Here is a 26465-nt window from a genome sequence, read left to right as displayed (position 1 = left end):
TTAGAGGGGAGCGAGACAGGGACGGACGGAGGAGTTGGAAGGCGAATATATATAGAGGGGCTGCGCGTAGGATCTTGAGGTCAGCAGGAGGATTACGTAGAAGGCAGTGGTAGCAGCAGCGCAGGCAGATTAGATGGTCATTCGACCCTGGTTGTGGTGGTATGCAGCAGCGGAGGCCGGAAAAGCTGGGGCTAAGGGACAATGCAAGGGCAGGCTGGGTGACAGGGCACGAGCAAGCTGAGAAAACAAGGGTGAAGAGACAAGAGATAAGCAAGGTAGACAAAGGAGGGTGTGTAGTTGGATGCAGCAGTAGTAATAGTCGATGGTGGTGGTGGTGGAGGAGAAGGAGGAAGCGGGCTACTTGGTATGTGTGGAGGTCGCAGGTGGAAGGTGGAAGGTGAAGGGTGGACAGGAGGAAGGCACAACCTTAGACAGTCAATTGGAGAGATGATCAGGTGCACCTGCCGAATAGTGGTGTCGGAGTCCACTGCTCGCGCCGGTCTCATCATCTGACTTGGACTGAGGACGGAGCGGCAGAGCAGCAGTGTAGCACTATTCGCACGAGGACTTGTAGATATCCACCGACACGGTCAAGACTCAGACACCAGGCTCAAGACCTAAGACTTGAAGAATGCCAATAACAACATCCGTCGTCTTTGCCCCGCATTAATGATGCCCGAGGGGCCTTTTTTTTTCCGAGACTCTGGCTCCCCAAGGGATGGATCAGCCAGCTGCCAAGTACGTCAATCGAGCATCTGGGCAAATCAACTCCCCAGACGGTCCTTAACCCAGCTGAGCACCTGTAGTCTGGGGTTGACAATTACTGCCGCAAGTCAAGCACGAAATCAGAGAATTGATATTGTTTCGGCAGCTGACGATGTCTTGCAGGAGTCCTGACAGGGATGGTGGTCGAGGGACGTGAACAAGTCACCAATGGCAGACTTGGATGCGAAGGACCCTGCATTTTCATCCTGGAGGTGCAGTGAGGACGAGGTCTGTCAGTAACTGACGTACAGGAGAAACGAGAGACCAGCGCGCGTCTCGAGAACCCATTAAAATGCTACAGTAACTCTGAGCCACGAGTCCACGGCTCGCTGGTCTGGAACAGAGGACTGAGTACATATTATGTACGAGACACCCACGAGACATGTAGAGATTGACTTACATAATCAGTCCTCCGTATTGGGTGAGTGTCAATGTCAGTATTCGTGTCAACGCCAACGTCAGTGGCCATACCAACGATAACAGCAACAATAACAACAACAACACCACCACCACCACCACCCCCTCGTCCATGATCAGTACTTCTTGGTATTTAGGACTTAGCATTTCGTATCTGATAATCATCGTGATGGATTTCTAGCCTCACCTGAAGGCCAGCCTACGAACCAGGTACGCTAACACCATGTCCCATTCACCAAGCCAGTCCCTCGCGCCGGGCCCGACATGCCCCCTCGACGAGGGCTCACCCAAAACGTACCCACAATTTATTCTCTTCGGCGACAGCATCACGCAGGGCGCCTCCCAAGTCTTCCAATCCTCGCTCTCGGAATGGTACCAGCGACGGCTGGACGTGATCAATCGAGGCTTCTCGGGCTACACCGCGCCAGCCGGCTACGACACGCTGGTTCAATTCTTCCCCAGCCACCCTCCATCCAGTTGCTCACCGCGCATCCGGCTCCTCACCATCTTCTTCGGCGCCAACGACGCCTGCCTGCCGGGCTCGCCCCAGCATGTCCCGCTTGGAGAGTACAAGCAGAGCCTGCGCAACATCCTCGACTACGAAGGCCTCAAGCAGCACGACACCCAACCCATCCTGATTGTGCCCGCGCCCGTCGACGAGTGGCAGCTGAACGGCGGCGATAGGAACGCCGCCACCACCGCGCGCTATGCCGACGCCTGCCGCGAGGTTGCCCAGGAATACAGCCTGCCTGTCTTGGATCTCTGGACGATTTTCATGCTGAACGCCGGTTGGAGCCAGGGCCAGCAGGGTCCGTTGATTGGGAGTCGCGCCGCGCCGAAGAATCCAGTCCTCGATCAACTGTTGTCCGATGGTCTGCATTTCACTCCCGTTGGCTACAAGCTGGTCTTTGATGAGCTGGTCTATTTGATCATCCGAGAGTTGCCAGACCATCGACCAGAAAATCTGCCGCAGATCTTTCCAGACTGGAGGTTCAAGTTGGGAGTTACAGGATAGATAAAAAATGTAACACTAGTGATAACGATAGTCGTGTCATCGAGCGGGGTGGGGGGGAAGATAGAGAGTTTGCGTGATTTTCAACTCCGTCCCGGGTTTCTAGACACACATATGACATATGACATGAAAGACAAGCACAGGTTACTGCAGACTTGACCTGGAATGAATCATCTTCTCTAGTATTACTGTATTTGCCAGTGGCTGAGCTAAGATACCCATCATCAGGAGTGAATGTGATAACAGTGACAAAGAGAGCAATTTGAGTTGGTCGATCCCAACGTGAGGGAGTGGAGTGTTGAGCGCGCGTGTACCGCGGTTAGGTTACCCAGACATCAAGCACAAACAGGTCGAGGAAAACAACAGGCTAGGAGAAAGAGAACGAGACCCGAGGCGACGAGGAACAAGGTCGCGGCCGGAATAGTACATCACTCCTGCTCCTACTCCTCGTCGCTGTCCTCTTCTTCCTCACTGGCTTGGTCGAGCCACTCCAAGAACTTTTCAGCCGCCTTGCGCACTTTGCGGCTGGTGTTGATGTCAACATACTTCTTACTCGCCTTTTGCCCCCAGGCTTTGGCCACTTCCTCGCTCACCAGGTCGTTCTGGTAGTACTGCATAAGAATGGCTGACACTTGGGGGATCAAATCCGGATGGTCGTTTCCGACAAATCGCTCGGTCCCGCCCAAGAACGCCTTTTGGTGCTTCTCGGATTCGCCTATCATCTTCTGAAGCATGCCAGCTCGAGCAGGGATCTCCTTGACAATATCCTCGTCAAAGATGGTTTGTGCCAACACGGTAAGCGTCTTGTGCTTGGACTCCACTCCCAGCTCGTGGGCCTTCTTGTAGATGTCGACGTCGTCCACCATGTTCACTGATGCTTTCTCCTTGGCTTGATCCAGGATCCAGGTTCCGAGTTGGTCATAGACATTGCTTCCGCTGCCATTCTCTTCGCCTTCCTCGTCCTCGTCAAATGCGAGGGACCGTTTCAAGTCGGAGGGAAGTTCTTTGGCGCGAGCTGCCACAGCTTCGGCTGAAGTGTCGACAGCCCACTCGTCCTCCTTGCCAGTTCCATCGTTGCTGGCTGATATAGTCTTGGCAGTTTCATTGATTGTCTTGGTGAATTCATCATCGCTACCGGCGGCAAGCGCATCGTCACCGTCTTCTTCCATGTCACCTTTGTCCGAGTTTGAATCGTGGGGGCTGCCACCATTCAATGAGCCGTTCTCCTGGCTTTCGGCCTTGGCTCGGTCACGTCGGCTCATCTTTTCCTTCTTGCCTTTCTTGCCTCCTTTGGGTTCATTCTTGAGGATGAAACCGCTCAACTTGTGACGAAGGTCGGCCTCGTGGCGTTGACCACAGGCTTTGCAGTCCAAGATGATGCGCCCGTCTTTGATGGTGATCTCCGTCTCGGGGTTCTTGCACGACTTGCACAGAACAAACTTGGAGATGAAACCATCGAGGGAATCTTGCAGTTTGGATGCCTCATGAGCTCCATTGATGATCCAACGGTCATCCTTTGGATTGGTGTTGGTTTGGGCACCCAACTCAAAGCCAAAGTACTTGATCAGATAGGCAGGGGGACGGGCGAGGGAGGAAGCGACGCTTGGAAGGTTGGCCACAACGGTCCTACAGGCAATTGGTCAGTCAACGAGCGAGACCTGGGTGGAGAGAGGGTGGCATACTTGATTCCGTTGCCCTTTCCTTCGATTTTAGACTGCAAGCGTTCCATCTTGTAGCGGTAGAAGGGGTCGGTGACATCCCGACGAATGTTGAGGGTAGCCATTTTGATGAAAGCCTCGGTGGGATATCTTGACAATCAATTTTTCAGGGATTCGAAAGCTCGGAGGATAGATTCAGAGGCTGGCGAAGCAGAACACAAGACTGGCGAATCTTTCATATAAAGCGGACATGCGTGGATATTACCACTTTTGGGAAGAATATAACATAAAGAAAGGGTAGGACTGCTGATCAACCATAGGAGGACCTTGAAGGACTACAAGGATGTCGTTGAGCCGGATATATGTCCAGCTTTTGCTTGGTTTTGGTTTTGGAGGAGTGGAAGACTGCCCGATACATGAACAATCGAGGGTGCGATTGACTGAGCAACTGGGGTGTTTGGTGTTCCTAGGGGAAAGGAAGAATTGAACGGCGGCGGGCGCGCTTTTGGCAACTGGCTGACTGCGCTGATTGACCAGGATGCAGTGCTCCGTAGGTGATGGGTTCTCGGGTGGTTCGTTGATGAACAATGAATGTCCTTCTGTGTAGGGTCAGAAGTGATGATGGGGAATGGATGATTGATGGTGTGGTAGGGAGAGAGAGAGAGAGAGAAAAGGAAAAGGAAAAGGAAAGAAAATCAATCCAATCTTGGGAGGAGGCGATAGATGGAAACCGCGCTAAGACGAAGAGTCAAAGTTGACGACTAACAGCACTCGGTCGGTCCTAAGAAATTGTGCGTATGAGTGTGTGTGTGCGCGTGTGGGTTTGTCAGTCCGTGGTTCAGTCATTCAAGCAGTCAAGAGTGCGAACGGCCGAACGTGCCTTGCTCATCCGCGCTGTGCAGCTGTGCACACTCACAAGTCACTGCTAGCAGTACACAAAACAGCAGGCCTGGCATCGAGTCACGGCAGACGCCCCGGTAACTTTAGGGGCGAGAGGGAAATGGTGGCGGTGAGGGGGCACGGGGGGGGAATGGAAGCCTTCCCCCCCTCAGAAATAGGCATCAGACAACCCGGCAGTGGTACCGAGTCCTGAGTATCCTGCCTAGGGGATTGGGGGGTTGCTCAGCCACCTGGGCACTCCCTCTGGGTGCCCCCTTGGTTACTGGGGGGTGTTCCTGCTGGACCGACCCTTCGGCTTGTAGCCTTCTGCTGTACTCGTACACGTCCGGACTACGAAGTACGCCCAGGCAGCCGTGATACCCAGGTGCAGCTGCGGGTGAAAAGATTTGTGCCGCTCGCCTCTACGCGGTTGATGGTTCGGCCGAGGGCAGCCGGGGATGAGAAGTGCCAGTGCGGACGTTCAAATATGCACCCAGGCAGAACAAGGGGCTTTGTTCCCGGGCGCAGGGCCCCCTCGGTCCTCCGTAGCGGGTCCTCCGTAGGCAGCGGTCAATACCGAGGTCACGGACCTTGGGACTTACTCGTAACTGTTGTTTTCACTCATTAATGATACAGGCAGTTGTGACATTCAGATGCGAGAGGCGTGCAGGACTGTTGTTTGTCTATTGTCTTTATATAAGTGGTGCTCGACCTGCCATAGGTGCCCAGGTTGCTTCATATGCCCCCAACGTACATCCTGATTCCATCAATCGCGAATTGATCACCGTTCAGAAGCATCATGAATGACACAATAAAAATTATCCGGTCTTGGTGATTCCCTCTTCCCTTTCGTATCGATGGTCTTGCATCTTTCCTGTCTCGCATTGAATACATGCCCTGAAGCTCTGTGTATCCTACCAGATACTCCGTCAGTTCTTTGTTTTCCAAATTGAACTATGAAATCATGCTATACTGTCTTCTGCTGAGCTCCTAATACTATTTATTGCACATGCAAGAAACTTTCCACTATCACCATGTCATCCAAACCAGAGGTTGACTACACGCTCTACTTAGTCACTGACTCTACACCCGCTATCCTGGGAAACAAGGACATTGTTCAGGTAGTCGAACAGGCCATCAAGGGAGGTGTGACCCTCGTGCAATACCGAGATAAACATGCCGACACCGGTGTCATGATCGAGACGGCTGCAAGGCTCCATACTGTCACCAAGAAACACAACATTCCACTTCTGATCAATGACCGTCTAGATGTCTGTCAAGCCATAGGCGCTGAAGGCGCTCACATTGGCCAGGATGATATCTCCTACCTCGAAGCAAGGAGGATCCTAGGGCCCAACGCTATTATCGGGGTCACTGCGTCGTCAATACAGGAGGCCGACAACGCCATCCGGGAGGGTGCTGACTATCTGGGCATTGGAACAACCTTTGCCACCCCGACCAAGCAAGACACCAAATCAATTATTGGCACCAAGGGGCTGCAGGAGATCCTGGGAGCCACCATGACGGGGACTGAGCACCCCATACCGTGTGTGGCCATCGGCAGCATCAACGCCACCAATGTCCAGCGTGTCCTGCATCAATCCGCTCATGGCACCAACCGCCTCAACGGCGTAGCCATTGTGAGTGCCATTATGGCGTCTCCGAATCCTCAAGCCTCCGCCAGTGAACTCCTCTCACTCATCAAAACAACCCCTGAGAAGTACTACGCTGCCGTCCCACCGGGCATCATCGCGATCACCACCGCCTCCGAACTTCTAACACAAATCCCAACTATCATTAAAACCCATGTAACCTCTTCGCCCCTAAGCCACAACATGACCAATACCGTGGTGCAAAACTTTGCAGCCAACGTGAGCATTGCGACGGGGGGTTCGCCCATCATGTCGGAGAGTGGGCCAGAAGCACCAGACCTGGCCCGGCTCGGCGGTGGACTCGTGATCAATATGGGCACAGCGACGCCAGAAAAGCTGGCGACATTTGCCGCGGGCCTCAAGGCATACAACGCCGTTGGCTCGCCGGTCCTGCTGGATCCTGTAGGTGGAGGCGCCACCGCCCTCCGCCGTGAGTCCATCAAGAATCTCCTGGCCGCGGGCTTCTTCTCCATTATCAAGGGCAACGAGGGTGAGATTGGTGCCGTGGTCTCTGCTGGAGCATTTACGAGTCAGCTAGCACTCTCTCAGCGCGAGCAACAACAGCGAGGTGTTGATTCCGGGCCCTCGACACTCACTCGTGATGAGAAGATCCAGCGCGTCAAGTCGCTCGCTCAACGTGAGCATTGCATCGTTTTGATGACGGGTGCGACGGACTATCTATCGGACGGAGTGCGGACTGCAACGGTGTCAAATGGGTCGCACTTCTTGGGCAAAATCACCGGCGCAGGATGTGCACTCGGCTCTGTGATTGTGAGCTATGCCGCCATTTATCCACAGGATAGGTTCCTTGCCACGCTGGCTGCTTTGTTGCACTATGAGCTTGCCGCCGAGAATGCGGAGGCGAGGGCTGATCTAGTCAGAGGCCCGGGCAGTTTTATCCCAGCATTCCTAGATGAACTGTATTTGTTTGGCGAGGAGGTTAAAGTGGGAAAAGGGTTGGCGGCCAAAGGGTTGCTGGAAGGGAGAGCCAAGGTCGAGCTTGTTTGAAGGGATCCTCTGGCAGAGAGAGGAAGAGAGGAAGAGAGGAAGAGAATGAAAAGCGACAGCGAAACCAGATAACTAGCTGAAAGAGGTGAGTTATATGGCGTATAAGTTAGATGGATCCACAAGCATGAGCATGAGCATTTCTCTCTCTCTCAAACATGTCTAGACATAAAGTGGGCCAGTCACACCAAGATGATCCCCAGCCGGGCACGACGAGATGCCGTCGCACCAAAGAAGGTAGATAGTATTGCCAGCAACCGTCAGGACTTGTACATACTTCCTTTTCCAATTAGGTCTCATCTACACGCTCCTTTGAAGTGCTCATACATAACTGTGGCTTTCCCCTTCTCCTGACAGAAATCGTATCAATCAAGGCACCGGCATCTCCCCTCAGCACACGGCCGAATATCCTTCTCGATATCCAGCCGAATCCATCTTTTCCGTTGCGGCTCTGGCTGCACCACGGCAGCTTGGACATCCACACTCCCATTCTCGACAGACGAAGAATCCCGGAGCGCGGATGTAGCTGACTGCTGCTCTTCAAAGACCTCGACGACGCCTTGCATGGCCGTCGCCAGCAAGAAATCCTCGTCGTACGCCACGAGCTCAATGTCCACATCATCGAGTTTCCTCCCGCGCAGCAGCGTCTGCATGCCCTTTTCTGCCTTTGACGGGTGCGTCCACTTGGCCGCTTCTTCTGCGTCTCTGTCTAGGACCGGCGTGGACACGCTACTGCTATGATGATGATGCTGATGCTGATGGCCATGGTTGCGACTGTGGGCCGCAACGGTACCACGACTCCGACTCCGCGAGTGGGATTTCGCGCGCGATGAGATCCTCGCGGACGGCGACACCGGCGCCGTGACGTCCAAGAACTCGAGCTCCTTCAGCCAGGACGCCAGCAGGCCCTCGCCGACCATCTTGATGTACGCTTCCTTGAGCGCCCAATACGCGTAAAACCGCCTCAGCTTCAGCTGCGTGACTTTCGCCTCGTTCTCGCGCGCTCGACGCAGCCGCGCGGCTTCGGTGGTGGCACCGCGGCCTTCCGAGGACGACGATGAGGACTCGGTGTCCCAGGCGCCTTCCTCGCGCTCCGCGACAGGCATGTGCACGGGCGCGTGCCGCATGTCGCGCCGCTCACGCTCGGAGAACATCTCGCCAAAGATGTCGACCCACTCGTCGAATTTGGCCTGGGTGGTCATGTCCTTGGGCGTGCGCTTGTCTTCGTCGGCGCATGCGATGTCGATCCCTAGCCGGACTTGGTGGGGGGAGCTGGCTAGGCCAGGTGTGTGGTGGCCCGTCAGATCCAGGTGGTCCATCTTGGCGGACAGTGACGAGGAGGTCGGGAGTTGAGCGGTCGGCGTCGTGCACCCGATGATGACGACCATCCCCGCCTGGTGCGTCACGTTGAATTCGAGGCCGCCGCTCTTCGATTCCGACTCCCAGTCGTCTGGTGGCTGCCAGTAGGGGCGGCGGTGGGGGACGGGGGTTCTCTGGATGGCGACTTTGGACCAGGGGATTTTGGCCTGTCGGTGGATGAAGGTGTATTTTAGCAGGGCGCTGGCGAGCGACATGAATTTGTCGGCGGGACGCAGGAACCGTGTCACGGCTTCTTGGTCGGCGAAGGTGAGTAATTCGAGCAATGGGAGGGAGTATGGCTGTTTGCTGTTCGACGGGACGAGGGGCCGTGTGTCTATGTAATACCTTGTGATGACACTGGAGTGCTTTTGTGGGAGCGCCATTTTTGAGAATCGCCTGGTTGGAGGAGTAGTTGAGTGAGAGGATGGAGGGACTGTGTTCCCGATCAGATGAATGTCAGTGCCACCAGTGGGTGTTGTAGCGGAAGGGTGCAGCGTCAACTTCAAAGCTACATCAGACCAACAGAGAGAAAGTCGGGTTGGTTCTCAGCCCATGCAATTCGAATTGAATTGGTAGAGTTGAATTGAACTCGCTCTGTGGCCATCCAACACTCCCCGTTTTTTAATCGTTGACTTTTGAGACACTGGCGATGGATACCGTCCTGCCCATTGAGGTCGGATGCTATTGGCAATTGATAGACGATGGACGGTTGATGAGGGCAACAAACTTTCATATGAGGATGTGTACATTCAAGAGTCACGTCGTGCAGTCGTCCTTTTGCAGAGAATCAGCCGTTGGAAGGAATTGAGGCTTTTTCGAAGATGCTCCGCTTTGAAGATAAGCTACTATCTAGTAGTGTACGGCCAGGGTAAGGATAATATAAAGTATCAGGGCAAGCAGTGACTATTAAGCTACCAAGTAGAGGAGGAGTGGGATGCAACGGTTCGAAAGGCCAATGGATTGGTCTTAATTTCTTAATTTAGCACAACTGAAAAAGAACGGACCCAAAGACCAGGTCTATGTCCATCCATGTCCAACCTGGTCCACGTCTGATGTTCGCGTTCCACAGGTACGGAGTGCGTTACAGGTACGGAGTACTCCCCACTGCATGTACGAGTAGTCCGGAGTACAAGGCCCATGAGGCGAAGTGGGCGACTCAGAGATCAGGTGATTTATAAAGTATGACATAATCGGACGAGACCGGCCGATCAATAGTCCGGAGTGCCAAGTACTGCGACGGGAAGGCCTCCATAGTCACGAGTCACGAATGTGGCAGGGCGTCGGGCGTGACTCGAGGCGATGATCAAAGGCGGTGGCAGAATAATCCTGCCCGCCACTGGCTACTGCATGTCGAAATTACCCGAAGAATCGATATTTCACGATAACTCGAAAGCCGGAGAAGAGGTCGTGACTCGTGACTCGTGACTCAGTCCTCAGCGTCGCTCGACCACCAGCAATATAGGGATACATTGCATAGAAGACATTACAACCGTGCCTACCTAGCGAATGTTGGATGTTGGGTCAATGACGGTGGCGGTGGGCGTTCTTGCCCTTCAGGGCGCCTTCCTCGAACACCTGGTGTTACTGAGGAAGGCAGCAACTCAACTACAGGCACACGCACAGTCACAATCACGACCGACCGACACGTTCATCTTCACAGAGGTTCGCAATGTCAATCAATTGGCACGGTGTGATGCTTTGATCATCCCCGGTGGTGAGAGCACCACTATCTCATTTGTGGCCGCACAGTCAGGTCTGCTGGAACCCCTCCGAGACTTTGTCAAGTATGCCTCCATTTCCACTCCACGCGTCACGCTTCGCCTATCCATCCAATAACTGACCACCCACCTGCAGAGTCAGTCGGAAACCGACCTGGGGAACGTGTGCCGGCTTGATTCTGCTGGCGGAGGCTGCTAACGCCACCAAGAAAGGTGGTCAGGAGTTGATCGGCGGCCTGGACGTTCGAGTAAACCGTAACCATTTCGGCAGACAGGTCGAGAGTTTCCAGGCCAACCTTGACCTGCCATTTTTAAAAGGGGGCCCGTTTGTTTCCGATGAGCCATTCCATGGCATATTCATCCGAGCTCCCGTGGTGGAAAAGATCCTTCCAAATGTTCAAGGGGTTCAGGAAGGAGAGCAAAGGTTGGCCGACACCGTGGTCGCACCATCCAAAGCGGCCAAGGATGACCGAGCTCGTTCAGCAATGAGTGCTGATGTTGAGGTTATGGGTAAATTGCCCGGCCGACTGAAGAATGCTGCAGCACGAGGAGTAGACGTGCATGCTGACAACGAGACTGGCGATATTATTGCCGTGAGACAAGGCAACGTCTTTGGAACCAGCTTCCATCCTGAGCTGACTTCGGATACTAGGATACATGTTTGGTGGCTGCAACAAGTGCTCAATGCGACGGCAAGAGCTTAATGGATTCTGTAACTCTGGATAGAATGGTGTTGGGCGTTCCAAATAGGTGTGGTGTAGACCAGCAATTGATTTATCGGCCAGATCCGTATTCCTCTTCTTCTTTGCGTCTCTCGGCGTCAATTGCGCGACCATAGCCGCCTCGCCCAGGATCAAACTCGTCTCGGTATTCATCTCTGACTTGCCCTCCGGACTTGCCCCGCCCATACTGGCGTCCCTCGATGAAACCTGAGTCAAGATCGGTTCGGATGACTCGCTCGTCAAGCTTCGTACCACCAATGTATTTCATACAGTCGAGCGCTTCTTGGTGTGTATAGTATTCAACGAAGCAGAAGCCACACGGCGTCTTTTGAAAGCGGTCCAACCCCATGACCAGTCGTTTGATCTCGCCGCATCTATGTAATAGATCAGTAAATGGCCAGGAGTAGGATGCGTAGGAGAGACCGTCGGGACATCATACTTGGAGAATAGCTCATGGATCTGCTCTTCGGTGGTATAGAATGACAGGTTGCCGACATACAGAGTTGTGGCATCCTTCAACGGATCTTCCTCCTCTTTTGGTGGGTTGTCATCTCTGTCATCATTGGTATACCTTCCGTTGTTTCCCTTGCGATGCTTCTTCTGCGATTCTAACAGTCAGCCTAGAGTCGGAATGGTGGTTAGTGAGACACCCACCCGAGTGGAGAAGTAGGAGCTGGGCCTGTCAAGCCTGTCGACTGTGGTAATATCTAGCATTGTGAGGATGAATGCGCTGTTGTTGATAGTCGCGATTGTGATAATAGTGGTGGTTGTGATGGTAGTGGTGGTGTTTTGCGCGCGATAAAGGATGAGGTTGGTTGAGGTTGTTGGATGGTGAAAGGGAAGGCACAGTTGAGTTGGTCAAGGCTCAAATGGCAGCCGCGTTCCCTTGTCTAAAACGCGCCAAAGGAATTTCGTCGGTTGACTGCATCTTTACACCAACCACCCACCTTTCAATCAACAGAGCGCCTCACCAGCTTTGCGCATTTACTTGCATATAATCGCTATCATGATCCCATGAGCCTTTAATTAATCCATCCTCTTGTCCTTGTCAAGATGCCTAAAGTCATTGGTTACACGCCTCCATGGCTGTCCAGACCTTCCCCGGGCGCAAGAATCTTCTCAGATCCAGCACCTCAATCGCCCTCTTCTCCCTCCAAACGATCCTCATACGTGACTGCTCCTCCTTCCTCGAACGGCTACCAAGGCCCTCGAAGACTGATTGCAAGTAGAGGAACAGAGATATTTACTGTCGTTGGCAATAAAATCCGCTGGGCTGATCTGGCTTCGGTTCGAGACCAGTGGGAAGAAGGATTTCAGTCTGGCAATAGTCGCTCTGGCAAATCTCGTGCTGCCGATTCCGATCTTGAAAATCATGCATACCGCACGCTTGACGCCTCTATCTACTATCAAATCCGCCAAATTGCCATATCCCCTTCAGGAGTCTTCCTGGCAATCTGTACTGAACATACCGTACATGTTGCAGTTCTGCCACCTTCGTCTAGGTTATCGGAGTATGAGCCTTCTCCCCTGAAATTGAAGACCTACCAGCTAGGCCCTACAATCCATGTTATCCCAGAGTCTCCACTGGCTTCCGTTCTATGGCACCCATTAGCTTCATCGACTACATCGACCGACTGCATTGTCACTGTAACTTCCGAGGCTGCTGTGCGGGTATGGGAGATTGATCGCTCCAATAAATGGGCCTTCGAACGCCCTGCTCTTGCAATTGACCTACGAAAACTAGCAGATGGTGTCTCTTGCGATCAGGACTTCGAGCCCGCGGGATTTGGCAAAACTCGCGGCTTTTCTGTCGACGATTTTGATATGGAGGTCTCTTCTGCCTGTTTTGGGGGCCGAGGCAGGAGTGACGAAGATCCCTGGGCGGCAATGACGCTTTGGATCTCGATGCGGAACAGCGATATCTATGCTTTATGTCCCTTACTGCCATCCAAGTGGAGACCATCCGACACCACCATCCCAGCTCTCTCAACAGCTGCAGTATCGCGAGTTGCCTCCATTCCAGCAGATGTCACCGATCAAGATGAACGAAGAGCAGCCGACCAGCAATATGAATGGGCATCGGAATTAGATAGAGAAGACCTTCAACTTGTCGATTCTGCTGACGGCCTTGAACAGTATGAAGTGTGCTTGAGGCCGCAAAACCCGAGTGCTATCCCCCGCCTGCAAGGTCCGTTCGCCGTACAGCCTCAAGATGACGATTCAGATATCGAGATCTCAGATATCTTTGTGTTTCCTGCCAAAATTGATGAGCAAGATATCCTGTCTGATGAGTATGAGGATGATTCCTACACTGCATCTAGCACAGTACCATTTGCGACAATATGCGTGGCGACTCTTGAAAATGAGATGTGGTTTGCTATTGACCTCGACGGCGTTTCCGGACAGTGGCTCCCCAAGAAAGGTAGAAGCGCCTTCGGACTGCCTTCATCTGATGCAAAGGAGCTGACGCTGATCGACACTTTTGCCTTGGACATTTCTTCTGATGACCATGTGGGCAACTGGCCAACCTTCACTGTCGACGTTGTTCACAATTACTCCATATTCTTGACTTCAGCCAACAAAATATGCTCACTTTCACTCAACGACTGGGTCACCCGACTGGCCGCTGAACTCACTGAAACCGAAATAGACGATCCGGGGTTGAAGACTCGCCTAGAGACAACTGCTTCGAGTGAGGTCTGCATCACCAACAAGATATTGGAGACCTCCGACCAGCCCTCTGGGTTTCTTTCTGCTCCAGCCGTTATCGATGATACTGGATTAGGTTATCTCCTCTTGACATCAACTCCAAATACACCTTATGCTGTGTCATTCGATCAAGCACATCTGCGTGCCTCTACCATTGGGCCATCATCTCCGGAACTTACTGCAATGTCTTCTAGTCGTCCCAACGGCCAATCCACAGAACAACGTGCAAACGACGATATCGATGCTTTGCCCTCTAGATCACCCTACGCCCCAGCAGGCGTCTTCTATGCCAATCACCTTCAACCGTTGGAATACCTGCGTCAACGTCTTCCCCCGACCCTTAAGAGAGCCTTGGTAGAGAAGCCAATGCGTTTGTCACCCGCCATGCTTGAAATAATGACTGCGGCCCACCGGACAGTCAGTGTTCAAACTTCGGAAATGGAGAAAGCCGCAGCAGAGCTATTCCGTCGTTGCGAAAGATTGAGAGAAGAACTTGGTGACCAAGTAAAGCAGATGACAGAATTAGCCCAGCGACTTCAACACATTCAGCCGGGTGGCGAGGAGGACGAGAATGGTCAAGCAAGGGCAGCGAAAAGCCACCAGGACCGAATCACTGAGGCAAAAGAAAAGCAAGCAAAACTTGTCGCAAGGTACGAAGCAATGAGGAGAACAGTGGGTAGACTTGGTGGTAAGAACCGAGAGTTGAGTAGTAAAGAATCTGCATGGATTGATGAAATTGATGTGTTGGGATTGGCAGTCGGACTTGGCTCTGGCAAAGAGCAGGAAACACTCAACACCGACAAGGCACAGTTGGACACCAGATTTGATACGGTAAGTCTTGTTTTGATTCCAACAATCGTATTGGTGCTGATTCCTTCCGACAGGTCAAAAAGCTATCAGCTTCACTTCTCGACGAGTCTCGAAGGGTTGAGAAGCAATTACGAGATCAGCAGCAGCAGCAGCAGCAACCTCCTAATATTGACCAGAGTACATCGTCTCTGTCGACATCTACCTCTTTATCACGATCGCGTGCCTCTATTGGCACAGCTGTCAGTAGTATTGGCAGCGGAAGCGGCAGTGCCTTGTTGGGCGTTTCCAGCCGGCTCCAGAAGGAGCGCATTGCTGATGTCATGACAATGGTGGAACGAGAGGGTGCTGTTATCGATGCTGTCGTGCATAGACTCGATAGGTTGAAGGTTGAGTACTAGAAGCGCTTTCCCAAAACTTTGCATCGTGCACCGTGCAAGGCACGAAATAACAGAAGGGAGACTTGCATATGGTGATGACTGTGTAAGGGAGAGCGAGATAGCACGTTTGCCGTGTTAGTTTATGATGGCCAGCATGAGGTCAAGACGAGGCAAGGAAAATCATGTCGAGTTGAATACCTGCATAAGGTGATCTCCGGCTGATTTCTTCCTCATTGACAGCGGTATGAAAGCTGTCTAGTACCAGTCCAATGCAAGACCTTTGACCTTCTTGATGTGGGGAGAGAACGCGTCCCGTTTCAAGCCTGCTCACTTGTTCACTATGTTCTTTTCCTCGAACCCTATCTGGTATCGTTGCTATGTAGCATCGTAGCTCAAGCACGCCTACACGACCTAGTAGTAGAGAAGGCCGTGTTCATCTCCCTAGAGGCTTTAAACTAACTCGGTCGTTCTCCATACGAAGGTACGATATGGACTGCTCTGAGGTGGACTCGAACCCTAGCTGTTCGTTTCATAAAAAGTAGAAAAAAAAGATCACTTACACCAGCATTTCAGTGGGTGAAGTTCTTAGATCAAAAAGATGGGAACGTGACTTATGGGACTTGAGAATCTGAGGTTGGAATTTGGAGGGAGCCTTGTCGACGAGGCTGAGTCTTGGCGGGAGGTTTTATTGTTCAACTTGTTCTCCGAACTCAGTCGAATAGGAGAAGGAGGAGTGCATGAGCTCCATGCCTGCTAGCGAACATCTAGGGGAGGCAATCGCTCAGGTCGGATGGTACACATACGATCTCAAAACCTTTATCTATCCTAGCCTCGGAGCATGACATACATTCCTTCGTTGTTTATCCTATTGTGGTGGTGCATCATCATCATCATCACCCAGCCTCATTATGTACTTAGTGTATGTATAATCGGTCTTCAAGACAATACAACCCGTGCAACGTTGTCTCGTTCCGCTCATACGCAGTCCACTCTTGTTTCTGATTCCCGCCCTCCCGTGAGACTGCCTTGCCGTCGACCATCACCCACTTCGCAGCCACCACTTGTCACAGGCAACGCGCATTTGCCTCCCGACACCCAAACCATCATACAAAAACAAGGCATCTCATATCTCACAGCTCATGACGCACAACTCCTGCCTTTATCAGAACCGGACCTCCCTGGTCTCACCCCTCCCAGCCTTGACATCGAACTCGATCCACCGGGCATGGCCCCTACGCGCGCCGAGCTCATCTACCACGCGCCCGGGGTTCATCACGTGGCAGCCCTCGTACGTGATTGCGAATTGCGGCGTCTCGGCATCCGCCAGCACCAGCGCCGTTGGCAGCGGGTACAGCGACAGTGCGCCAGCGTGGTCCCAGAACACCGGTCGGATCGAGTACGCGAATGGCGAGAGGTGCGATTGGTCGAGCACTGTTTTGATCAGCTTGCGCGCTGAGGGCAGCGAGGCGGCGCCTTGGCCCGCTCTGCTGCTTGCTGGCCCTCTCCGCTTGGCCGTTTGGGCTCGGTTGTTGGTGGATGGGACGTGAGATGTGGCTTCGTGCACCATGCTGTCTAACGCTGTGGCATTCCGTTCCGCGCCAATTGGGTCCTCTAGATCTATGGGCTCTGGTCGTTGACTGGGAGCCGTAGGATCTTCTACGTCTTCTCCCTCCGGCGTCGAAAACGTAACCGCGTTTCTTCTAAACCGACTCGTGATATCATCTCGGAACAAGACTATCTCTTCCAAGGGGCCGAAAAGGCTTATTCTCGCAGGGTTACTGGCCCATACCGCTTCCCCTGGTACGGGGTCGCTCTTGGCTTTCCTTGCTGTTTCTGTGTTGGCAGTTACAAACGCCCGTCGAATCCTGCTCGTGAAGAGGTCCGGCACCCCCTGCCGTGGGATCACACATGCACCGCCTGCTGAGAAGGAACTGGCCCAAGGATCGTTGTCGCCCGGCACGAAGACGAATGTCGTGGTAGATATGAGGCTGGGAAATTCCGAAAAGATGGATGCCAGTGCGTCGAAGTGCTCTTTGTACTCGACGCTTCCGCCGCCCTTGGTCGAGCCCGCCATGCTCGCTGCTGAAACAAAATTGCCCATCATCACGATTGATAGTGGATAGTCGGCTTGGTCGGCGCTGGCGTTAGCGTACGATGCGATGATAGCCCGGATAGCCTCCAACGTACGCGGGCTGTCCAAGTTGCATTCACCTAGGATGGCCATCTTTGTGCGGCCAGGATGCGGGTCGTCTTCTTGGTGAGGCGATGCTATGCCATCGCTCGTGGGGGGTGCTGTGGCTATTTGTGACTGGGGCTGAGGGCCGAATACTCGCCTTTGCACTCGTCTCATCTGTGATCCACTTGCTTTCTCACTGCCAACGCCCAAGAAATCGATCCAGCCAAAGCCGGAGCCAACGCTTGTATGCGCATTGTTGTTGGGGTCGCTGTCGGGGTCGGGGCCCTGTGAGATACCCACGGTGACATTGCGCCTTTCCGCCGGAGGACCTGTCATCGTTTCTGCAACAAACTGGCCCTTGATCTGACCGCCAACCCCTGCGGCGACGCCGAGGTTGGAGTTGTTTGTGCCGTCCTCTTCATAGGTTCCCTCGACGAGCACAATCATACCCGGGCAGAACCATGCTCCGTCTTCGGGGATGGCTCGTGTATTACTTAAATCTAAAACGACACTGCCGCTTAGATCTGTCAGGACGAGGTCACCTGCTGCTGAGTGGACGAGCATTCCGAGTAAGAGGCGAGAAGAGCCAGAGCGGCCGAGAAGGTTCGAGATTGGTGTTATCTTATATGCTTGTTGCATAGTCACCGCGCTGCTTCCGGAGCGTCCAAGTGAACGAGAATGGTTTCCCGTGGAGAATGCTGGTGTTTGAAACGAATCGTTCCTTAGCAGCCGTTGGTGCACGAGGTGGTAGCGGTTTCTGAACATAGATATCTTGTGTTGTATTGGTGGCAGTAACGAGGCTGGTCCAGATAGTAGTTCCAGCGCCTTCTTGGTTGTTGAATAGGCAAATCGGGGCTGGCTGAATGCTGATACTATCTTCAGGTACTGCCGCGGGTCTGCCTGGCTGCTCTCAGGCTCTCCTCCCAATTCTCCATTGTCGTCTACATCCAATGTTGATAGCCCAAGACTTGTCTGACTGTCGTCCTTGCTGACTTCTGGACGGCCTCCGAGAGAGCTGGAGCGGGATAAGGAGCCCATCGAACTGTTTTGGCGTGATAGTTTCCCCGTGTCCACTCTGCCTCCAGACATGCAAGGCTCGAGTGTTTTCAATATGTTGGACAGTTTCTTGTCGGGCCCATCCTCGACGATCAAACCTCCTCCATTGCGCTTCCATGACTTGGCAATTTCATCAAGCAAGCGCTCAGCCAGTCCATCTTCTCGCCAGCCACTTCCACAGAATTTGCCAACAAAGGTTGATAGCACTCCTAGTCCAGAGGATGTTAGTGTCAGGCTGTGTTTCTTTGTTAATGTCCGGAATGCCACTGGCCGCAGAGTCTGTGGTGGCAGTATTATTGGAAGCACTGTGTGGACATTGCTAGCAGTTGAAGTTTGCGCAAACGGTTGTCTGGGCACAGCTTTTTGTCGCTCCACTATGGGGTAAGCTGGTGTACCAAAGCCAGGCGACGATGATAACAGTTGATCCTTGGGTTGTAAGTGTGAGCCAGTGGTGAAATTGTGTCTGGGAGTCGCCATTGAATCACCCATGACGGCAATGGTAATGCCCGTCGTCCAAGTCTGTTGTGGAAATTATCCTTCTCGATTTCCAAGACACGTCTGAATTGATTGAAATCTGTAGGAGCCCTCAGGCAGCAATGCTCACGATTTGACTTGACTGGAGAATCGTGGGTGTTGGAATAGTCGAGGAAACACTCAACGCGTCCAAACGCGTATGACGGTCTGCCGAGATTTTGCCGTCAAGTGACGCGGATTTCAGAAAAGATGCAGGTGCATGATGAGTTTGTTCCTCTGACTCTCTCACACCCTCACCCATTCTACACGTTCACTTGCACGTGGCTTTAGTGTCGCGTCTACTTCCTTTAATCACTGCGCAGACCTGCGCGACTTCTAATTGTTCCTTACCTCTGCAGCCCAACACCATGTCTACCGACAACAAGACCAAACAGGCCGAACAGCTTGCAGCAACCTCGGAACCTCCAGCCGAGATGTCTACTCGAGATCGATTAGCAGACCTGATAGCCAAAGCAACTGCCAAATATGCCGTCAAGCACTACTCGGAAGCCGCTGAACTCTTCTCACAAGCTGCCGAACTTCAAACCGAACTTAACGGAGAAATGGCACCAGAGAATGCAGACCTACTCTATTCCTACGGAAAGTGCTTATATTTCCTCGCGCAACAGACAAGCTCGGTACTAGGTGGCACCGCAGCGTCGGCTCAACTATCATCAGGCAAGGAAAAGAAGGCAGCGAAAAAGCGAAGTGCAAACGGGGCAACGCACATTGAATCATCTACAATTGGTCAAAGCTCCAAAACTGGTGTTTACCAACCTGCAGACACATTGCCAAACGTCGGCGACGTGGTACCGGAGTTGGATGTGAAGGCCGGTGATAATACAGAAGAACCATCCGACAAACCATACTTCCAAATCTCTGGTGACGATGCTGGCTGGGATGAATCAGATGATAGTGATGCAGACAAGGATCCAGGGGCCGAGGAGGAAGAGGAGGACGACGACGACTTTGCTACAGCCTACGAACTCCTTGACCTTGCGCGTGTTCTCTACTTGAAGAAATTGGACCAGGCCGAGGAGTCGGCATTGGAGGAGTCCGACAAGGGCAAATACGTTGCCTCCATCGATCTGACACCTGAAGTCAAGGAACTCAAAGGCCGAGTCGCTGATATCTATGACCTACAAGCTGAGGTTAGCCTGGAAGGGGAGAAATACGCTGCCGCTGTTGTTGATCTGAAAGCGTGTCTGGCACTGAGAGAGGAACTTGAACCGCCGGAGTCGAGTATTCTGGCAGAATGCCATTACAAACTAAGCCTTGGACTCGAGTTCAGCTCTCAGTCACAACAACGTGACCAAGATGGAAATCCCGTTGGCGAGATATCTATTGACTGGGACATTCGAAATGAAGCTGTGGCACAGCAAGAAAAAGCGATCGATTGCTGCAAGCTGCGAGTATCGAAGGAAATAAAAGCATTGGAGACTCTAGAACCAGGCCCACAAAAGGACAAGGCGATGGCTCAAGTTGAAGACGTACAAGAGATGATTGGTGAAATGGACGTTCGATTGGCTGAACTTCGGAAGCCACCAGTCAATGTTAAGGCTGAGACGGAGGAACAAATGTTCAAAGAGCAGATCTCCGGTGTCTTGGGTAGTATCCTTGGCAGTGGCGCAACGGAAGAGCAAAAGAAAGAGAAATTGGCTCAAGTTTCAGAAAAGGCGAATGACTTGAGCGGACTGGTGAAGCGAAAGAAGCCCAAGGCTACACAAGCCAGTGGTGGAGACAGCGGGTTTGGATCTTCAGCATCGACGCCGGCAGCAGCACCTGTTCTGGCAGAAGGTTCTAGCCGCACTGCGACGAAACCCAGCAAACGGAAGGTTAACTTTGTGGATGAGGTCGAGGATCTTGAGACAGGGAAAAAGGCCAAGGTAGAAGATGCAGAGGACTCGGGATTATGAATATGCGACAGGGTCTGTTCCAAGACTACCAAAATGGGATGCCAGGGTGGAAGCGTGTCACTTTGCTTTAACGACAAAGGCACTTCAGGCGTTGAATGATTACAAGCAACCTCGTGGGTGCCGGACTGCGACATGAGTTCGTGATGATGATACCTGCTTTTAAGTGTGTATATTACTAGTCAACCCTCGATTGACATGGTCCTGTTGACTGGCTGAGGCAATTTGCACGCTCGTGTGTACAAAGCCAGACAATCAGAGAAAATAATTGATTCCATACTCAAAGAGTGAACTGTTCGTTATCGTCATCGTCATCGTCATCCTTGCACATCAGGCCTATGGAAGAATTAATAGTACAAGCAGGAAGCTCTAATGCCATCGGACATAGGGTAGCAGGAGCACAGATTCCGTGGTCACTGACCTTGCCAATATCGAGGCCTGCCAGTTGACCATTGGACAATCACACAAGGGCTGCCTGATGTATGCATCAGCACGCGAGGGCCCCTTGCTTCATTCTCTGATCCAACAACCCGCAAAGCCAACCTCGACTCTCGTCGACGAATTCCAGTCGCGATCTGACACCTCGGTCAGATACTGGGCACAATGGTCGGTATGGTATGGCATGACAATCACACTGTCAAAGGCCTGCCTCTCTTCGAAAAGCATGTAGAATTGTTTCTTCCAGACCACGGCGCAGTGGTTGATATGGTCTCGGACAGAGGTGTAGTAGATGTCCTGCTCGGACATTTCGTCGATGGTCATAATTTGGTGCGTCAAGCCTTCATCGTAGTACGCGGCCCAGCTTCCATCGTCTTGATACTCTTTCACAAATTCATCATCCACACATGGCGCCGGGACCCAGTGGTTCAACAGTACATCGTATGCGCAACCGAGCTCTCTCGCTTCCTCCACCGAGTCACCACAATCCAAGGCCCAGGCATTCGAGGTCACGTTGTGCCGTTCATCCTTTGTGCTGACAGCAGTTGAATTTGTAGAAGCCGGCGCGATAGCAAAAGAGATCGCTACCCAGAGCGACGACGTGAGAAGGAAGACTAGGAAGTGTGATAGAAAGATAGACCATGAGGTCTTGACATGGCGACCATGGCGACCAGACTCGTGTTCATCCACTGATGACGAGTCATCGGAATACTGTAGAAACGGCTGTTGCTCGCCAGCCATAATTTTTGAAGACATGTCCTGCAAGTCTGCACAGGTTGTATGTTCCGATGGAGTGGTGAGGCCAGCGCAATTTCCGCCAGGACTTGTCCCGACCTTTATTTGCGTACGCTGGTGACTGTCTGCTGCTCATGGCGAGGACGAACAGTGCACTGACTTAGCCCTCTGACACAGCAGTGGTTCCGAAAAGAGAGATTTGGCCAGCTAAGATATGCTTGAAACATTCACAACACGCACATGCGGGCATTGCAGAGCATATTCATGGTATGAGATGCCCTAGATGGGCATCGTTTCGAACCGCCTGAAACGGGCACCAAACCCCGGGCAGGGGTGCTTCGTGAAAGCCTCCGCCTCAATGGTTGGGATGGTGGTACACAATTATGCTGGGCATATTTTATACTCTGTACTGTCCGACGAATTCCTGCTGGTGGTATCGACTAAGCAGTCGCCAACCCACCATTGATTGGGTGCCATGGATGATGTTGTGGAATGTGATTTTGCCGCTGTGTCATTGCGATCCATGCTTGATTGGACGTGGCCGCTCAAGATATATACTGGGGTGCTCAGGGGCGAGGATGTATCCGTACCGCTTCCGGTGCTGACACGAACGGGCACCAACCACCAACCATTGTATCATCCCACCTTTCGCCAATGCCTTGGGGTTCTGTGCTGCGTTACTGCCTCAAGATATGCCTCACGTATACGGAGTAAAGTCACTGCCACTTCCTACTACGTGAACCGTGAACTCCCCTCGGATGAAACAGCCTTGTCCCCACCTAAGCCGGAAAGTTCAGTCTGCTGTATATGATCTGCGGTATTGGATACTGCTTCAGAGTGAGAACAGCCAATGACACAAATATGGAGACTACCATGTCTATTTTAAGATGCTCATCATGATTCGTTCCGAAGTTCCCAAGTTGTCTGTTCAGGATGTTCTCGTGACAGCTTCCTGTGGATGACTACTGATCTTGAAGCTCGTGCGGTTTGAGGACTGATGCCAAAACTACAAAGTACATCGATGATGGGTAGTGTGCCTGACTTTACATTCTTCGACATATATATCAGCGACTTGAAGCCTCAGAACACAAGAGCAGCGAGGCAAACCCTACTATTTGGGCATAAATGTGATGCTGCCTCAAATGAAAAGTCACGGGATATCGGCAATCCAGTTTGGCTAGACTGCCGCATCACGTGATGCTGGCGGATGAGCCTCCGTTCCCACGTGATGTTTCTCTCCAGCTCACTTGAATATTGCCAGCAGAGACTCACCCAGTTGTCCTCCCTGATCAAGCAATCTACCTGTGTCTTGCCTGACAGACCATCATCACTGCTATTGCAGACATGTGCACCCAGCTCCTCCATACGGAGTAGGAGGAGATGGCCGGGGACCTGTCAGATTGGTCGCCCGAAGCTCGGGGATGGATGGAGGGGAACCCCACAGTCACATTCCTCTCCTCCACTATCCTTGCTATCCAAGCCACTATTGTGACCACCCACCTCCATGGCTACTCGGTGCCTACAGCTTTGGTGGCGTCTAATGAAAAGCTCTCTGGTCGGTTCACCCGATGGTTCTAGTCCATCGGGCTAAGGCCTTCTTCAACCGCTCGGTCGTTCGGGCTTTTCATTTCCCTAATTTCTCCATCCCATCAGTCCACACTCTGAGTTCTCATATCACTAACACTGCATTCGTCCCCACCTTCGACCTCTGCTTATCTGTCGCACCATATTAACTAGAACACCGAAATCCAAAGGCGCCAATGCCCTGTGTCCACGTGGTCTAAATGACAACATACAGTACTACTCGAGCATCTCCGACCGATCACTCCGATGATAGAAATTCCTCTATCTCAGGAAGTGATGCCGAAAACGACTACCCGGATGATGGCCTGGATGCGGGGGGAAACAGTAAGAAGAGAAAGAGGTCTTTGAAAATTTCGTAAGCGTCATCGCCACCTGATGTATACTAGATCATCTAATCATCACACCCGCAAGTTGTGAATTATGCAAGTCTAGAAAGGTCAAATGCGACCGCGTCGAACCAGCCTGTGGATGGTGTGCGCGTAACAATCGAACATGCGTCTACAAGGAACGGCAAAAGCCTGGCCTTCGAGTTGGCTATGGCCGCGAGCTCGAGGAAAAGATCAATCGCCTCGAGGCTCTCCTTCATACCATGGGCCGTAGACTCGAAGAACACATTTCCGACCATGGAGACTATCCAAGCAATGGTCCAGGTTCAATTCGAATGCAATCTCAACCTACTCGCTTCTCAATAGCCTCACAGGTTGATCCACGCCCTACGAATGGAAGCATCATCTCTCAAGACACCCCCGTGTCCGAGAGGTGGCCTGGACCAAATGCTTACGAAAGAATGCAGTATCCAAGACCCCAAGATGCAATGTCGATACGCTCAGTTGTAGACAATGCAAGCCATGATTTGATGTCGCAGAGTGACATGGCTACATCGGCAACCTGGATTCCAAGTTCGACGCCTGCCTCCTCAATGCCAGAGTCGGAATTACCACCGTATGACTTAATTTACACCCTAGTGGACTTATTCTTCAAACACGTCAATCCTTGGTCACCCATATTGGATCGGAAAGCTACCTTTGATACTTTCTTCGGATCCCAATCGCCAGTTGAGGAAACTGACCGCATACTTCTCCATGCAATTGTTGCCACCACACTTCGGTTCTCTAAGGATCCGCGGCTAACTCCAGAGCTCAAGGCTCAATTCCACGAAATCTCACGACAGAAAATAATGCTCTATGCGTTCGATCATCCTAACGTGCGGGCTTTGCAGGCTTTGGTGATTCTAGCGGTGGACGTTCTAGGCACGTCAAATGGGCAGCAAGGATGGAACTTGCTCGCTTTGATTGCCAGGAATATTGTTCAACTGGGACTTGATGTTGAGAAGAATTCATATTTGGAGTCGGCAGCTTATCCTTCGGCGACCTTGCTGCAAGCTTCACAACCTAAAACCTGGATCGAGAGCGAAGAGCGTCGTCGCCTGTGCTGGATGACCTTTGTGCTCGATCGCTATGCCACTGTTGCCACAGCTGATGCTTTCACGCTGGACGAAAGAGCCATGGACCGATGTTTGCCTTGTCGCTATGATCTATTTTCCCGCAACGAACCAGTTGAGACGAGATGGCGTCGACCAATTGCACAACATGAGACATTTGCGCAAACGGAGATGGTTCTCAACAGACCAGAAAACCTTGGTAGTTTCTCTTACCACTGCGAAGTCTTGGGCATCCTCAGTCGGATTCATCGCTTCCTTCACCAGCCTCTGGACATCACCCAGCGCCCTGATATCCTCAGATGGCGCGAAGCCTATCGAGAATTGGACGGAGAGTTGAACACATGGCTCCAGAACCTGCCCGGAGAGTACGGCAAAATCTCCCAGCTGTGCCACTCCGATCCAGGTAGTCGGATATCGAACTGGATCATGCTGCATGCCGCCTTTGTCACCTCCGTCATTCGACTTCATTCATCGGCTGCATACCCGACCATCAAGTCGCATGTCTTCACGCCTTCGTACCATGCCATCCAACGCTGTCTCGGGGCAGTCGAGAGTCTACGAGAGATTGCCCAGGACGTCTTGAATACCGGCATGCTTGCTCTCTTAGGACACCCATTCGCGTTCTCCCTCTGGGTGTCTGCGCGGCTACTGCTCGTCCACGCCGCGACAATGGAGTGTGAGATTGATCCGAAGATTTCCTTCTTCATCTCTACGCTTGAGGAGATGGGCCAACACTGGCAAGTCGCCAGAGACTACGCGAGGATCTTGACCGACGTTGTCCAAGAAGGAAGCAGTGGCAGGGGAAGGACTTTCACGGCTATGAGAAGGTAAGCGCTCATCTCTCTGATCTACAATCATTCGCGGAAGGCAAGACCAAGGAAGGAGAAAGACATCGCTAACAAATGCTGGCTAGATGTGCATGCGAGCTGAATCTCCTGACAACCCAACGACCACGCACCACGCTCGAGCCCATCACGACGCATCCCTCGCCGCAAAGCGAGCTGGAATATCTCGAAGTCTTCGATTTCTTTAACTATCCCCGGTTTAATGCCATCTCGACGAGCAATCCGCTGGATCCTTCCTGTGGTGCTGGGATCACTCCACTAGGCGACCAGACGCCGACGCAAGGCCAGCGGCAACCACAGTCTTTGCGCGGCGCCGCTCCGGCGTTTGTCATTCCAAATCCCGAGTCAGACTGGCTCATCTTCAAGCCGCCCTATGAATAGGGGACTTGAGTGGTCTGAAATCGTGGTGGTTGCTAGGACACATGAAATGGGGTGAAGATTTCATCTACAATCCTATGTCACGCCCTGTGGGCCACAGAATACGTTAGGTATTGTGCTGTACAAGTACTGAAAAATAAACTCATCCCTTCATTGTTGAGGGTGACCTGGGGATCTCCACTGCTTGCGCTCATTGGCTTCCTTGGCCTGCGTTTGCTTCAATTTTATTCGTGATTGTGATCGACATCTCCATAAATTCGCTTACTCGTAGTTACCCTTTGTTCAAAGAGTGGCGAATAGCCT

At 52.4% G+C, this 26465-nt stretch overlaps 11 protein-coding genes across 11 annotated transcripts; 6 read left to right on the top strand and 5 right to left on the bottom strand.

Annotated features, from left to right (window-relative positions):
- Positions 1–1405: 1405 nt before the first annotated feature.
- On the top strand, positions 1406–2197 carry A1O9_11765 (uncharacterized protein; the record flags this gene model as incomplete). The annotated part of the gene is made up of 1 exon (XM_013399275.1): positions 1406–2197. The coding sequence occupies one exon, from the start codon at positions 1406–1408 to the stop codon at positions 2195–2197; it is 792 nt and encodes a 263-aa protein (XP_013254729.1).
- A 437-nt stretch (positions 2198–2634) lies between these two features.
- On the bottom strand, positions 2635–3977 carry A1O9_11764 (translation initiation factor 5; the record flags this gene model as incomplete). Its single annotated transcript, XM_013399274.1, has 2 exons — positions 2635–3820; positions 3877–3977. The coding sequence occupies 2 exons, from the start codon at positions 3975–3977 to the stop codon at positions 2635–2637; spliced, it is 1287 nt and encodes a 428-aa protein (XP_013254728.1).
- Positions 3978–5765: 1788 nt separating this feature from the next.
- Positions 5766–7391, top strand: A1O9_11763 (uncharacterized protein; the record flags this gene model as incomplete). Its single annotated transcript, XM_013399273.1, has 1 exon — positions 5766–7391. One exon carries the CDS (start codon positions 5766–5768, stop codon positions 7389–7391), a length of 1626 nt encoding a protein of 541 aa, XP_013254727.1.
- Positions 7392–7753: 362 nt separating this feature from the next.
- A1O9_11762 (uncharacterized protein) lies at positions 7754–9130 on the bottom strand (the record flags this gene model as incomplete). Its single annotated transcript, XM_013399272.1, has 1 exon — positions 7754–9130. The coding sequence occupies one exon, from the start codon at positions 9128–9130 to the stop codon at positions 7754–7756; it is 1377 nt and encodes a 458-aa protein (XP_013254726.1).
- A 1141-nt stretch (positions 9131–10271) lies between these two features.
- Positions 10272–11169, top strand: A1O9_11761 (glutamine amidotransferase; the record flags this gene model as incomplete). Its single annotated transcript, XM_013399271.1, has 2 exons — positions 10272–10531; positions 10602–11169. The coding sequence occupies 2 exons, from the start codon at positions 10272–10274 to the stop codon at positions 11167–11169; spliced, it is 828 nt and encodes a 275-aa protein (XP_013254725.1).
- Positions 11170–11239: 70 nt separating this feature from the next.
- On the bottom strand, positions 11240–11901 carry A1O9_11760 (uncharacterized protein; the record flags this gene model as incomplete). The annotated part of the gene is made up of 3 exons (XM_013399270.1): positions 11240–11561; positions 11627–11772; positions 11842–11901. The coding sequence occupies 3 exons, from the start codon at positions 11899–11901 to the stop codon at positions 11240–11242; spliced, it is 528 nt and encodes a 175-aa protein (XP_013254724.1).
- A 339-nt stretch (positions 11902–12240) lies between these two features.
- On the top strand, positions 12241–15104 carry A1O9_11759 (uncharacterized protein; the record flags this gene model as incomplete). Its single annotated transcript, XM_013399269.1, has 2 exons — positions 12241–14727; positions 14781–15104. 2 exons carry the CDS (start codon positions 12241–12243, stop codon positions 15102–15104), a joined length of 2811 nt encoding a protein of 936 aa, XP_013254723.1.
- Positions 15105–16245: 1141 nt separating this feature from the next.
- On the bottom strand, positions 16246–18804 carry A1O9_11758 (uncharacterized protein; the record flags this gene model as incomplete). Its single annotated transcript, XM_013399268.1, has 1 exon — positions 16246–18804. One exon carries the CDS (start codon positions 18802–18804, stop codon positions 16246–16248), a length of 2559 nt encoding a protein of 852 aa, XP_013254722.1.
- Positions 18805–19196: 392 nt separating this feature from the next.
- On the top strand, positions 19197–20744 carry A1O9_11757 (uncharacterized protein; the record flags this gene model as incomplete). Its single annotated transcript, XM_013399267.1, has 1 exon — positions 19197–20744. The coding sequence occupies one exon, from the start codon at positions 19197–19199 to the stop codon at positions 20742–20744; it is 1548 nt and encodes a 515-aa protein (XP_013254721.1).
- Positions 20745–21251: 507 nt separating this feature from the next.
- Positions 21252–21920, bottom strand: A1O9_11756 (uncharacterized protein; the record flags this gene model as incomplete). Its single annotated transcript, XM_013399266.1, has 1 exon — positions 21252–21920. The coding sequence occupies one exon, from the start codon at positions 21918–21920 to the stop codon at positions 21252–21254; it is 669 nt and encodes a 222-aa protein (XP_013254720.1).
- A 1778-nt stretch (positions 21921–23698) lies between these two features.
- Positions 23699–26165, top strand: A1O9_11755 (uncharacterized protein; the record flags this gene model as incomplete). Its single annotated transcript, XM_013399265.1, has 3 exons — positions 23699–23853; positions 23910–25766; positions 25853–26165. The coding sequence occupies 3 exons, from the start codon at positions 23699–23701 to the stop codon at positions 26163–26165; spliced, it is 2325 nt and encodes a 774-aa protein (XP_013254719.1).
- Between the last annotated feature and the right edge of the window lie 300 nt (positions 26166–26465).

Source organism: Exophiala aquamarina (genome assembly GCF_000709125.1).
Source record: "Exophiala aquamarina CBS 119918 chromosome Unknown aczIA-supercont1.19, whole genome shotgun sequence".
Classification (NCBI taxonomy): Eukaryota; Fungi; Ascomycota; class Eurotiomycetes; order Chaetothyriales; family Herpotrichiellaceae; genus Exophiala; species Exophiala aquamarina.
The sequence above is the reverse complement of the archived record's forward strand: the minus strand, read 5'-3'. Positions and strand labels throughout refer to the sequence as shown.